At 33.3% G+C, this 15,874-nt stretch overlaps 2 protein-coding genes across 2 annotated transcripts in view; one reads left to right on the forward strand and one right to left on the reverse strand.

Annotated features, from left to right (window-relative positions):
- LOC108732092 (Matrix metalloproteinase 1) overlaps positions 1-6,598 on the forward strand; it is a 25,975-nt gene extending 19,377 nt beyond the window's left edge. The window contains 2 exon segments of the mRNA XM_018462728.1: positions 120-306; positions 5,469-6,598. Of these exon segments, the coding sequence (XP_018318230.1) occupies positions 120-306; positions 5,469-5,617 (336 nt within the window). The 3' untranslated portion in view covers positions 5,618-6,598.
- Positions 6,599-7,539: 941 nt separating this feature from the next.
- On the reverse strand, positions 7,540-9,714 carry LOC108731970 (O-glucosyltransferase rumi homolog). Its single transcript, XM_018462540.1, has 6 exons — positions 9,533-9,714; positions 9,247-9,418; positions 8,672-8,873; positions 8,261-8,539; positions 7,941-8,173; positions 7,540-7,834 (listed from the first exon to the last, which is right to left on the reverse strand). Exons 1-6 carry the CDS (start codon positions 9,669-9,671, stop codon positions 7,639-7,641), a joined length of 1,221 nt encoding a protein of 406 aa, XP_018318042.1. The 5' UTR covers positions 9,672-9,714; the 3' UTR covers positions 7,540-7,638.
- Positions 9,715-15,874: the final 6,160 nt, after the last annotated feature.

Genomic DNA, 15,874 nt, shown 5'->3' on the forward strand with positions numbered 1-15,874 from the left:
TAGCCAATGCTGAACACTGCCCACTTGCGGACTTTGCCCGTAACAGATATATATGTAGAGAAATAAAATTCTATAAAAATATCATATTATATGAAACAATTATCTCTCTGGTTTACCAGGTTGACGATGCTAATCCTGCCTTCCCGAGATCAACAGCGTACTGGTGGTTTGGGTGCAAGTCCGCTAACAAAGGGACAATAGGTAATGATCGCTGGCCATTCGCATTTGCCAGTAATCTGGACGTGGCTGATACATACGACGATTACGGTAATCTTGACAGCGTTGGTGACATCATTCTAGACGCAGGTACAAAATCTCTATCGAATCCTGCCTACCCTCGAATAAACGTAAAGATATCCATTGTCTGCGACAATGCTCATCCTGAATCGAGTATCCCTTGAAGTAAATATCTCGAAGAATAACTCTTGGTTTTTTAATTAATTCATGAAGTTAATTTCAGACTCTTTCGTATTCTATCATAGAGTTTATTCTTCGGCTTTTATGGACACGTGCGTCGAGAGTAATTACTGTCACTGTACTTATATTAGTTGCCGTTAATACACCGTCATAATAAGAATGTTCCTAGAACAACGAGATGAATAAATTTCCGCGAATTTACATGAATTGCGCTTCCTTTAAATTAATACTCTGGAAAATCGCGACAGTGGATACCTAGTATTGTGTGCTTTGCTCTGTTCTAATTCACTGAAAATAATCAACGTGGAAACAAATAATCTCCTTGGCATGAAGGCAGGCAGGAAATGCGATATTAAAAACTTTGGTGTCTCGTATACCTGGCTATGATACTGGGGCTACTATGCGTGAAAAAGACACGTGCATGCAATACTTAAAAACAAAAAGAAAAATCAGGTTTAATTCTTTAACAATCAATACAAAATTTAGATGGAATAAAATATTAAAATAAACTAGTAGGTTCGCGAGTTAAATTATTGTTGTAATGTTGTAACATATCCTGAGATATTACGAACATGAACAATTCAAAATGACTCTTTCGTATTTTATCGAGTCACAGATCGCTAAAATCGGATATGACACAACGCATATGTTCGTGTACAAACGAAACATATTTTGAACGTTACTAAACGCATCATAATTCAAGTCTGATATATCGACACGGAAGTTACGAAATTAGGTGACTGAAACATAGGAAAACAAAGTAATGCTTGCACGATTCGTCTGTATACGCATAGAAACGTTAATGCTATTATTTTGGCAATCTTTCTATTGCCTATTCACATCACTAACCAAGCATACTCGAAATTGAAAACTATAAATAATCACGTTATTATAATTTTGTGTTTGATAAAACTAGATTAACATTTAGTGCATATAAAACATTAATTTATTAACATTATAACGTTATCATTTGTTAACTTTAATGTCGCACATAATTTTAAACATCTAATCGCTATTATATTGTAACATCGCGTATTACAAATTCGTGGATTGAAGATTTTTTCGTTTTGCAATTCCTCAAATTCATTTCATGGCTTACATCGATTCTTTATCGAGAAAGCTAACAATTTCACTTGTTATCACTTATTATCGATAAGTCTGCTGTACATTAAAGCCCAGAGTATTTATTAGCCAGGCGATGGATGAAAACAAAGTATTTGATTTCTGAGAACTTCAACATCAAAAAGTAAATGGTGATAGATAGCGCGAAAGGTCGCCGTATATCATCGTTGCCGCATCCAGTTTGACAAGACAAAAGTAAATATATATCTTAGAAATAAGAATCTTTTTTTACGTTCTCTCTCTTGTTCTTGTTTTTCGCTTATACGGACGGCTTTAATTCGTTAGCACATTACGGTTATGGTTCGCGTCGACTATTTATGCCTGTTTTGTTTCTTAACGCGTACTCTATCTCTATTTTCGATCTCCCCTAGAGTGACTTTTATTATTAATACAGTAAAAATATTGTATGTGATATATATGTAAAGCATGAATCTTTTCCTGTATCTTGCATATCTCATAACTTTAATGACACACGTAGAAGATAGTGAGTAATAGCAAAGTTTACACATCTCATCAAAAAACACGCACCAACTTACTATAAAATACATGCACATGAGAGCACACGCGTGCACCTGACACGAGCGTGAAACAGGGAGGTGCATGAATCACTGCCGTTGGCAGTTACGTTGTTTGGAACTTAATCTAGCATAAAAGCGTGTTTTCGACTTGTAACAATACATCCTTCTAACAATAGATCGACTCTTACAGGAAATCCTTGCTCCTTTCGATTCTGCTTTTTCATTCGTTCTTTTCTCCTGTTTGTTTTTTCACATTAAAAAATATTTGTATTCGCAAATATAGTATTTTACATGCACGCCTCGTTGCACAAGTATTTAATCTCAGATGTCCATCGTGTCCGTCGAAAATTAATATTTTCATGTGTTTTGCAATATCATGACACGCATTAGTCCTGAATCGCACACAATCCTTCCCTCTCTCTTTAATTTATTGATGGGGTTTTATGAGAAAACGCACTCTTGACTTTTGATACTTTATAAGTTTTCTCTCTGTATTCTTTCTCTGTGATCTATTTTACCCATATTTTTATTTTACTCATATTTTATTTTCCCTAAATTTTTTGAAGTGGAATTTCACTTTAAGAGGGAATAACTTAAAGAGTGAAAATGGAGACAGTTTAAAAAAAAATTTGGCTCAATTTTTAATCTTTAAGAGTGAGATTCATTCTAAAAGTTTTAGAGAGTTTGAATTACTTCTGTTCCATATAGATAATTGTTTAGAATTGATGAGAACCTATGAGAAGAGCTATAAAATATTTCTTTAATGTATATATTTCTATATGAAATTTGTACTTTTATATTATATTTCGGTTTTATTCTACTGTTTGTTCATTTATTTTATATTAAACAAGATATTCTCTATTTTAATTGTCGTAAATAAATATTTCGAAGAATTAATATATACCCAGGAAAAAATGTTATATGTATGGAAATATTATATATACAACTAAAATATGTCAATTTTATATAATTATATACCTACAACTATATATAATTATATATAAAACATTTTTTCTCAGGTAGAAGATACCGAAAATGTTTTTGACAAGTAGTGGTTTGAGAGGGCAAATAATGATAAAATTATTTTTGAGAAAGATAAATTTGTAATAATCGTACCTTAATACTTCTTTTATGCATTGAAAAATGAGATCAATTGTGTAAAGAAACGTAATTTCATTTTTAAAAAATGAAGATAACCTTTATACTCGGAAAATTTATTTTTTAAATTAATTTTACTATTATTTATACTTTGCGTACATTATATTCGTTCCGGTTATAATGCATTTTGAAAAATAAGTACTTATTAGAAAAATATACAAATAAATAGTGTAAAAAATAAATATATAATTTTCTACTTTCTAAATTTGTTGGAGTGAAATCGCACTCCAAAAGAGTGAAAATACTGCCACTATTGAAAAAGAATAAAAATATTTGCACTCTTGAATGGCAGATTTTCACTCTTTTTTTAGAGTGAAATTTTACACTTTTGGAATGAGATTCACTCCAAAAAAGGAATGTGATTTCTTTCCTTTGAAGTGAATCTCATTTCAAAAGAGTAAAAATCTGCTACTCTTTTTCAAGAGTGCTAACGTTTCCACTCGATTTTACAATAGTGGCAATATTTTAATTTTTTTGGAGTGAGATTTTACTCCAAGTAATTCAGAGAGTAGTTTTATTGCCGACGGATTTTCTAACAATCGTGAACTTGCAATTGTTTTTGATAATTGCAAACGAGAATGGTCACGAGATAGAACACAGAAAGTTGAAATTTGTAAGATTTAATTTAATCAAGATTTGAGACATGCTCCTTACTTCTAGCATGGGGATCTTTAACTCCTATTTAAGCTATTTAACATTATAAAATATCTCATATATTGACATTCTCATGTATTTGGTGCTTTCAACGAAATGGCTGCCTTTCCAAGTAGAACATAGAAGTCATAATAATATCATGAGAACATCATCATGACTTCATTTGTCACTTATAAATCAATTTTTAAGTATCAAATGACATCATGATGACGTTCTGTGATATTATGACTAAATTATAACTCCGTGTTCTACCTGGATTTGTAATGACGTTCTCAAATCAAATTCGTAGCCTACGAATTTAATTTATTTAATTTTGCAATCATAGTTCTAGTTATTCGCTTAGTAACGTACGACGGTACTTGTAAATCAGGCAGCCATGTTGAATGTGAAATTTGTTACTCGACATTAAGGGCCTGCGCACAATAAAACAAATATTAGGAACAGGAATAAATATTAAGATTTGAACTTATCAGATACCAGTTACGCTAGAATACATGAGGTTTGTCCTGGAGAGAAAAGGTTCAGCCAAAAGTTCAGCCAAAAAGAACAGGCCTAATTAGAAACCATAAGTTTGTTCGCGTCGCAAGCTCCAACATGCTCCAACATGCTCCAACATAGCTCCTACTCACTCTATCAAGCGCGTTGGAATGAGTAAGAGCTATTGTAGGAACATATTGGAACATGTTGGAGCATGCGACGCGAACAAACCTATGGTTTCTGATTAGGCCTGTTCTTTTTGGCTGAACTTTTGGCTGAACCTTTTCTCTCCAGGAAGAAAGAAGAGGAAGAAAGATGAACCGGAGCAGAAGTTCAGCCAAAAAGAACAGGCCTATAGGTTGAAATCTCTGTAGGTTTGTTCGCGTCGCATGCTCCAACATGTTCCAATATGCTCCTACAATAGCTCTTACTCACTCCAACGCGCTTGATAGAGTGAGTAGGAGCTGTGGTTGGAGCATGTTGGAGCTTGCGGGAACAAACCTAATATTCCTTATTTTCCAGCAAGGACACAGTCAGACACTATGTAACACAGTGTCTGACTATGTCCTTGCTGGAAAGCAAGCATTTATTCTTATTCCTAATATTTCCTCATTGCGTCTTGAGCTTAATTGTCATGTAACCTCTTTCTACCGATATAAAAAGTTCAAGCGTGTTAAAATTAGTAAAAATTATATTCATAAAATTAATTACCTGAGAATAGTACTGAATACTGAGCTGTGAACAGACGACAGCGATGTTTTCTTGTATAAAAAAAAAACCGTGAGAAGGAGACGATCTACCACCCGCATTAACCGGGAGCAATCACCTTTTCCAGACGACAACAATGTACATCCCGAATTCGGGAAAAAGTGAGCGGTCAAAGCGGCGCGACCCACGACCGGTACACGTGCCAAATATCCCGATTATTTACACGCGGAAAAACCAAATAAAGTTCCAAACAACAACAGTCAACCGGCAACGGCGGCAAGAGAGCGAGAGTTAACGGCCGACATCTTCGTGCCTGTACTGTTTCGCGCTCTCGAATATGCGCACGCGCCGTTCTGCAATGGCGTGTCATTCGAGAAATTACCCGCCACTACGATTCAAATTTGAATTCGACAGGAGGAACCGACGAGCTCGTCACATCGTCGAATCACCATCACGAAAACTCTGGGGCGCCCGTGAATTCGTTGCATTCATTGGAAAGCACACAGCAACTCTTGCTCAGCATCGTCACAATGATCATCGCGAGGTTCGTCGTGGCTACGTAAAGGCTTTGAGATCGTCGACTTTGAGAAGCGATGTAGTGACTTGAAACTCGAATCGATATGCATGCGCCGAATGTGATCGAAAGGTGTCGATAGAATTTTTGTTTATTTTCCATTTTCGAAAAGTGAATGCCAATCGAAACGCGTTCAAGAACTTGCGCTCTCGGTAATTAAGTAGATAGTTAGAAAATTATGACGAGCACAATATTTCCGCCGCAATTAAACTGTCGAGGTGCGTCGTTGCGCGACGCAGCTATAGTACGTATTTAAATTTGCACTATTCAAAGATATATATATGTATGTATATATATATATAAATATCTTTCAATAATGTTTCACACGCAGTAACGTAACATAGAATGTTCTACACTGCCTATTTATTCGCGTGTCCATTATTCGCAAAGACTTTAAACATCAAAGGCACTTATAAATTCCTGGGGATCCAATCGTTTGATTAAATCGCGAGGTGTATAAAAGGATATTCGGGCATTGCGACATGACAAGCAATAATCGGATTCTTTATTGACAATATTGTAATTAAAAAATATTTGTTGATCAATTAAAAATGTTATGTGAATATTATAGACTCTCCTACTTATGTAATGTAAATCCTAAAATATTTTATGTAACAGTAAGAAATTACAGCCTATGTATTACTTTCATGAAATATCTAATCATATTTGCATGCGCAATACATTTTTATATGTATGTAAATATCTATACTACTAGTGTCATCGTTGCTGCGTTGCGACTATTCTAAAGTGACTGTTATCTTATGGTGCAAGTGCCTTAGAAAGTATTTTTGTAATTTATACAACTCTCTGAAAAGAATTGTAAATGCCAGATATGTTCAAGCGCAACTTTTTCTACACGTCATTTCAAACTAAGTGTTTGATTTCGCTTCCATTATGCGACGTTGCGTATGTCTGAAGTGAATTGTTTTTATATAAATGCTTTCATTACGATTTCTGTCATTGATAGCTTGTTTATTTTGTAGTTTTATATACAATCATGTGTATATGTATATGTATATATATTATATAAATATATATGTATATATATATATATTTATACACATATGTATGTATGTGTGTGCGTTCATATGTATATGTATACATATACATATATCTAGAGCGTATAGTTATATATAACTATATGCAAATTGTCAGACTGATCTGACATTAATGGTGCTGTATGTGTGAGAATTTATGTATCTGTACAATTCTTATTTATATAAAGTGCTTTTTTCTTTTCATTTCTATTGTGTAAAATAAAAATGCACTTTAAAACGCATTTAGTAAAATATATAACAATCATCTTTTGATAGAAAAGAAATACTGCAAGGAAAATTATATACATAAAAAACTATCTTCGTTCAGTATTAACAGATGTTATAAAACAATCTAAATACTTGTATGTATCCTATATTTTCTTACATTTCAAAAAGTATTTTAGTCTAATACGAATGTTTGACCAGTACTTAATTGTTAAAAATTATACTTAGCCTTTAAGTATTATCAGAGTATAAGAAGAAAGGCTTTGTATTTTTCATCAATATTTGTTGAATAAGAGAATTTCTGTACACAACACAAAAATGACTTTTTTTTATTACATGATCTTATTTTAAACTCATTATAAATTATTGATTATCGTTTGAGGCAGCTCGAATATTATCGTCTAATACATAAATTTAATTGTGCAATGCCTTTCTTTGTGTTACTACTGATATTAGGATATTAATAATTCATATTGAAACTTGCCACGCTATTTTGTCGTGCCTTAAACAAAATCTCTATTGTATTATATTTTTCATCGTCATATAAATAATATTAATAAATACATATGTTTATTTTAACCATTTCATATTTTCAATTGCATTTATTAGCTATATACGCATTTTGCTTAGACAAATACACTCACGCGCGCACGCACACACTGGTCGTCTCTCTTTTATTTTTATATATTTATCCAGAAAGATATCGCACGAGATTCACCTTTAATATTTGTACAAAATCATAATATCTTTATTCCCTTCTAATATTTATGAGATCCTTTTTTAATACTGGTTTATATGCTAAAAGTTTACTATAACTTTTAAGAAGTTGTTTCCAAAAATGTATAACGTCTGACATTCGCAAATTATTCCATATAAAGTCTCTTCCGCGATAAGCAATCTTTTTTGTTAAATCATCATTGTTCCTTGCAAATTCAATCAAATCTCTGAAAAAGTAATAAAACGAAATAGACCAAAACAAAGAGAGAGATAGTTTAATAAAGACACACAAATATTAATAATACTATAGCAAGATTAAATGTGATATCTTACTCAAACTCTTTTTGATCTGCATTTTTGGGAACGGGTATGTAATGAATCCATGGTTTCATGGCAAGATAATAAAATTCCATCCACTCGTCGCCGACGTGAAAGACTAGTGATCGGCACAAAAATAGATGTTTATGTCGAAATGAAGCTGCCACGCCTCGAAAATTGAATAAATATTTATATGTACAATGCGACTCTAAAGATACTTCTGACGCTGGTGTTGCGTGTAAAGTGTCCTAAAATAAAATTCAATTTTGTCTTATATATTTCGCGTTATTACACATACAGAATCCGCTAATGATTAAAAGACAATGCAACAATACCTCATTAGATTTCCATGCTTGATTCTTAGTATATTGAGCGTCTACCAAGTGAGGTTTATTACGACTTAATAAAATCAAATTATCGCGTTCCGAACTTGTTCTAGATCCACGAAAAAATCCTTTACTTTCTTTCTTTTCCCATGAAATCTCCAAACTCGCCTTATTCAAAGTTTTACGATGTTGATCCCATCTGCCAAGACCACGGGGATATAACGAGATAGCTGGACCACCTTCCCAAAATGCCCATGCTGGATACATAATATCATAATATTGTGGTGTCTATAAATACATTTTGCAAGCTGCACAGCTCTTATTAATTTCAACAAACAGAACATAATTGTATAAATATATATACTCTATAAATTGTATCTTGTTATAAATCTTTGAATATAGATACGAATTATCTCTCACCTTACTAAATGAAAAAACAGGCATGGCATTTCCAAAATATTCACTAGATTGAGGATAATCCCTAGTATTTATAACTAAATCCATATTGGATAAATTACCAATTATCTTTAATAAAAAATGTTCAATTCCAGCACATCTGGCTGGAAACATGCAATCCTTCTCTCTGTACAATTTACCTTTGATTATTTGGTAAAATGTACCCCTGTGTGTAAAATTACCATAAAATTTAGAAAATTTAGTTGAAAGGGGCAAAAGGTACTAATATTGAATTTGTTTTCTATAACTGAATTAATGTACACTTTTGGAATTTAAAGTAAAATAAGTATAAGTACAATATTTGGCTAAAGCAAAAAAGAAAGTTTTAGTTTAATACAAGAAAAACAGGCTCAGTAAGGTCTGGTTCCAATATAAGATTAACTTTAATCTTGATTTAACTTAAATATTTATCTTTTTCTCTAATTTATAGAATTAGAAGAAGATAAAGAGTAAATTTATGAACCAAGATTAAAGTTAATTTTATATTAATGAAACCAGGTCTAAATCACACACTGATCTATATGATATATCACAGATACCTAGTTTTAGCAGCTTCAATCATTTCTTTGCTTATGCCCTTCTTTTTAAATGGCCTTAGATCTCGTACGATTACATCTTTATAGCACTCATGCTTGGTGTTATTACATTCTTTGTAGTTTTGCTCTGCATTTTGAATCGCCACTAGATATTTCTTATATTTTTCATTTATTTCTAGAAATAGAAAAGATGACATGATTGATAATTTTATAATATGTATGTACAATATCGCATCGTATCGTATCATATATTCCAAAATTATTACAGTTAATTTCTAATAAACAATACCTTTCGTATACAGTGATTTTTGGCGATCAACCTCATTTTCTTTACAGGATTTTATTTCGTTTTCTGCTGAACAAAATTGTTCTTCGCACTGGCGACCAGCGAAAATTGTCAAAAATATGATATAAACTAATATTAACATATTTTGTCAACACAATTTGTAATCGTTAAGTCCAAGGCAGTCCAAAAAATCTCCGAAACGTGTTGAACTATAAACAATAAACATATGCGTAAGGTGGTTTCGTAGCTGGCGACATCTATGCGTGAAGAAAGTAACTAGAAATCAGGTCTATTTGAAATATCAGTTGTTGATAACTTTACAAATCCCTACAGATGTCAGTAAATGTATATTTTATTTTTTTATTTTGAATAATTATAATGTATCCATGCATCTATACATACGATAAGTATATTATGTAGTAACATGTATATACACGAGATATTGTTTTTTAAAATGCCCATGTTGAGTATCAATATGTCATATTATTTTGAATCTGCTAATTTAAATTTCTACAAATACCAATTTTGTGTATAATTAATGTATACATATATATACAATTTTATATAAACATCAAATATGTATAAATTTATGTATACACATAACATCATTTTTATACATTTTTATACATAACACATAATATCATTTTTTGTACATGAATATGATGTACATCACAGATGCACTCTCTCTCTCTCTCCTCTCTCCCTCTCTCTCATTCTTATACCCATTCACTCTTTTAATCACTCACGCACTCCCGCATAAAAATATACTACTAGTGCAATAAGTAAATAATTCGAATAGTGTAATAGTGGTGGAGAAAATTACACTGAAAATTACATTGAAATTTTATTGTGAAAATAAGTATTATTGATTAGCGTCATATTTCTGAGGATACAAAATTATGATAAAAAAAGTTTCCTTTATGAATTCTAGAACTAATTTTATATGCGATCATAAAATTATTAGTTCTAAAATTCATAAAAGAAATTTTTTTTTATTATAATTTTGTCGTGTATCCTCTGAAATATGACGCTAATCAATAATACTTATTTTCACAATAAAATTTCAGTGTAATTTTCTCCACAACTATTACACTATTCGAATTTACTTGTTGCACTAATAGTATATTTTTATGCGGATTCACACTCGACATGATAGATATAGGGGAGCAAAACTAACAACAGTTTTTTTTTTTAAGTTAATTTAATAAAAAATCCACAGTGCTAGGAGAAAAGGAAGTTATATAGCAGATATATTTGTAATCAAACATTCCCATAGAGAATTTCTTACTTTTGAAAACAATTATTAAGGTTGTAGTTGTTTACAAACCAAATGTATACGTTACACTTCCAATCCGAAAGAGAATCAAACAGTGCTGAGAACGGAAATTTGTGCAAAGAATGCTAAGATTTCGCATTTTCTTGACTCTGGCTGGTATTCATAATCCGTTCTTATTTCAAGGTCATCTTAAATTAATATCTTAAGATGCTAATATTGCTCTTGTGATTGGCTTATGACATCTTAAAATTGTACTTGATATAGTCTTAAATAATATAAAAATCGACTATGAACATCTCTGACTCTGCGTTTACTGCCATTTGCGATCGTTTTTCGTTTACGGAATGTGTATAAAAAAACAATAAAGAAAACAATGTCCAGGCAAATTAAATATCACATTAAGTTCGATTTTCATCTTGTTTTTTATACTTATCGAGAATGGATGAGAGAAAATGGATGAAAATTTCTCGCTGTTACCGCATAAAAGAGCTGTAGACGCAACAGGTGCGAAAGTAATTGCGAGGCATACCCTTTTACGCATTTTACGCATTTTACGCCTTTTATGCTTCGCTTCTCAGTCGGATGAATGAATCTTTATCGGATATAATCGTGATTTCCAAGGTTTAAACTGTAAGGAGAGATTATTATATCTTACTCCTTGATCGCGTATTACATCACTGTCTATTATAATTAACAAGACTACTCTCGCGTCCCTTGTTAAAAGAATCGAATCAAAGATTAAAAAGGATTGTACTAACAGTAATTATATAAGAAATCGAAATACGATGAAAATAGGAAGACTCAATTTAAAATCGCGTTATTTATTACGTTATCATAAAAATTTCGAGTGTGGAGAATTTAAATAGATGACGATGTGATAATTGCACTTGTTGCAGCCGTGACGACAGGCGGATAATGATTACGGTAAGCTAGACCGGCTTTTGCAGAAGCAGCGCGAGAAACAATGGCGCCCCGAAAGGATCGTCCTACTATCGTGCGATTCTAATTGTAAGATATTCACGCGGTCTACGTACACCGCGTATAACAATTATTGCTTTGTCCCCGCAATTCCGCGCGGGTGCGTACTCTCTTTCTCTCACGGAGTTTCTCCTACTATTCCGCAATTTTTCTCTCGTTATCGCGCGGTACGGTTGGGAAACGTTTGCTTGCTTTTCCGCGAAAAGCGATCAATTACGACCGTACGGTTGTACGGCGCGTGAGAATAACGTTACTTCTCTCAATCTAGAAACTGTTCTTAGTCTTTCGTACAATGCTTTTTTCTCGCAATTATAAGTATGTTTTTCCGATCTCTCTCCCCCCCTCACCCTCTTTCTCTCTCTCCTCTCTCTCCTCTCTCTGTTGATTCTCGTCGCACATATTTTGTGAGCAGTACGGTTATCTCAATTCTGAAATTTAAAAAGCTTAAGCCTGTTCTACAACGTGCATTTTGTTTCCTGTTTCTCGTTTTTTGCTATTTTTTTACATCTTATCTTTTTGCATCTTATCCCGTTTTTTTGTTTTTTATCGTCCGAGATAAAAGTTAACGAACTTCGGAAGAAACAAGAAATACATGGCAAGAAATATGATTGTCAATAAAACGGTCGCAAAGAGAGAAGAAAGCAAGACGTAAATTAAGAGCAAGAAACATGAAACAAAGAGCACATTGTAGAATAGTCTTTATAGTTTGAATTCAAAGAGGGAAACAAAACCCTGAATGACACAAAAACTCATAGCTAGCGCACAGTGTATTATTATCTTTGCGTTTTTGCTGACTTGAATTTTTCAAACGTTTATGCGAATTAAATGTTATGCGACTATATTAATGAAATTCCACATTATATTCCTTCTGAGATTAGCGACTCTGAGGAAACTCTCTCGGTTTCTGTCTCTCTTCCGCTTTAAAACGAGACAAAGAGAGTTTTAAGTTCTTGCTTAAAGCCAAAGTAACGTTGGTGCAACCGATAAAGTACCTTAAAAATTTTATAATTATCTATTAACAGGGTCGGTAACATTACCTCATAAAAATAACTCGTTACCGTTATTTATCTTTTTCCTAAAAAGTAACTCGTTATATCATTACTCGTTATTGATTTGTAAAAGTAACTCGTTACCGTTACCTCATTCAATTCGTTACATCATTCAAAATGTAACGTCGTTACTTTTGCGTTACTTTTTTTCCTGATATTAATGGAATATTATAGCGTTTTTCATTGGCAGAACTCGGTACACATTAAAGCCGTTATATGTTACTCTGAATGTAAAAATGAGATATCTCAATTGATAAAATGCCCAAAGTATATTTTATCAATATAGCATAATAAAATGTATTGAGAATTTCGCGATTTAATTCGTTTTTATATTTTTATTAAACATACATCTTTACGTCGATTTGTATACAGCGGTTTTAAAGTGCACAGAGTGCGCACTGGTTCTGCCAATGAAAAACGCTATTGTATGCAGATTTTTGCGATAAATATTCTGAAAAGAAGTTAAATTTCTATCTTTTAGAGTAGAGAAATAAAGTTCCAAAACTGATAAATGTATATACATATATACACAAGTATATATACATTTATTAATTATTTTTATCGTTAGGGCTGTAGCAGAAGGCTGACTTATAATCTTAAGACAGTTCTTGTGCGTTACTAAAGACAAGGCTTAAGTCATAAGACACTATCTTAAGATTGTATGTCAGCCATTCTGCTAAGACCCTTTATTTCTAGCCACGTAAAATTTTTAATCCTAACTAGACCGTATATATATATATATATATATATATATATATAATATGTATACGGTATAATTAGGACTTAAAATTTTATGTGGCTAGAAATAAAGTAATGATAAAAGTAACTAATGTAATCGTTACCCCAAAAATGTAACGTCCATTTCGTTACCGAAAAAAATAACTTGTAACGGTAACGACAAATGTATATATATATATATATATATATAAAACGCGTTACTTGCCAACCCTGCCTATTAATTTCTAACATAATTGATGTTATTGAAGTTTGATCGGCTTTTGCAAAACTTATCGTTTAAATTGTTCTTTACATATAATTCTGTACACACACTGCACTCTCACACCTACATACTCTGTTATTTTTATTTTTTCTTTAGTTTATTTCTGTATTACTGTGAAGCTTTCAGGTCGTATATTTCTATCAATATTAAAATCTTGTACTGTATGATAATTTGTCTTGCGTTTGAGGGGATTAACTCCCAGGGAAAGTAATTGGCGATTCTCTCTCTCTTTCGCTCAAATGAATAACGATTCATTCATTCATTCGTTCATTCTCTGTCTCTCTCTCTCCCTCGATAGTGTCAATTCCAAGTAACTAGAAAAAAATCACATGCACGAAAATTGCATTATAATAGTAAACATTTTATACTCTTGCTCCTATTATCGTTCTTCAGTTTAATAAAAAAATTTTTCAGTTTATTAAAACAATTTTTCAGTTTAATAAAAAAAAATCCGTCTCGCGCAAAGGATAGCAAAAGTGGTGCGCGATTGCAAGGACACAATTAAATTATATAATGTAATCTCGACGGAAACTAATTATAATGAAATTATGGGTCGCGATACTTTTTTGCCTCATTCACTCGTTCACTGAATAGGGTTTTGTGAAAGCCCCTCCGAACGGATGGGCTTCCTCCCTTGTCGGTTCCCTGCTTGGGAAGTTTGTTACCGTTTCCTACGTGGTTTGCAACGATCACTTTTTTCCCTAATTCTATCGCGCGCTACCATATATAAAACGAATATTAAATGTATCATTAGTAGATTAAATTTTCTGCCGTTTGCATGCTTGATTAAAATGTATGATGTCGACACGGAGTGAGCATAAATTTAATTATCTTAAGTCTATTTTACAATAGGATCTATTGTAGAACAGGCTTTATGTCGCTTTGAAATAAAAGAAAAAATCGGTAAAGAGAGTTAAGAAAAGAGGGGAAATTTATTGCGAATACAAGATACGAATTACGTGTCACGTAAGTTGACAGTTGCACGCACACATTTACCTACGTACATGTAACATCGCACGACAATCACGATATCGTTTCCGTTTCGAGTCTAGGTGCAGTGCACAGTAGTGAACAAGCGGAAAAATTGGCTCGAATCGACGGAATAACTTCCGGTGCTGGGAAACGCGAGCCAAGTGTTATATGCCGGGTGGTCCAAACACGCATACTTTCGTGCGTGTCATGTGCGTGTGCGTCTACGTGTTTACCGGTATCTATCGGTGAGCGCGTGAAACGACTTTATATTTAGAATTTAACCGAACACAAAACCGGGAATAGAGATCGGGCACACATCCGGAAGTCCGTTAGACGTGGCACGCTGCATCGGAGTCGAGAAGGTCGTTCGGAGGAAGGACGAAAGGCTGTGAAAACTGTGAAAGAAGAGGCGCGAATAGATCGAGGAGAAACTCTGATACGACACACTACTGTAAAAATAATCACGCAGTCACGCGTTAATGTACAAAAATCAAAAATAAAATTTCTGAAAATTAAGGAGCGCTTTCTTCTTTCTCTCTCTTGTGCTGAAAATAATTTCAACACTTAATGTTATTCAGGAGACAAACCGACGTTATTTGTCGTCATTTTGACATTAAAATATTGTCAAAGGCGTTCGACGTCAAAATGACGATAAATAACGTCAGATGGTTCCTTGGGTAGCTTTATACCATTTTCGCATCACAGTATAGTTAGATAGCACGAGAGAGGAGCGCGCCTTTGTTTATTCAAGCATTTACACACGGTACCATTACAACAGCCGAGGTAATTATATTTTCACAAGGTACACAAGACGTGCATCGCGCTAACGATGACGAGTCATCTCAATCGTGGGAAAGGCCACATTGGCTGCGCTCAATTTCCGTGACGCTTGCAGTTGGCACGTCCGCAAAGATCCGGCGCGATGACACGTAACGAGCGCGAAACAGCGCGAACAGCATACACGTGGTACACGCGGTGCACGTCACTGACGTCACGGACGTAACTCACTAAAGCCGGAATCAGACTATGCATTGAAGATTGAGATTGAAGATTGAAAGATTGAAATTTGA

This window comes from Mycetomoellerius zeteki, unplaced genomic scaffold (genome assembly GCF_001594055.1).
Source record: "Mycetomoellerius zeteki isolate Tzet28-1 unplaced genomic scaffold, Tzet1.0 scaffold145, whole genome shotgun sequence".
NCBI classification, from domain to species: Eukaryota; Metazoa; Arthropoda; class Insecta; order Hymenoptera; family Formicidae; genus Mycetomoellerius; species Mycetomoellerius zeteki.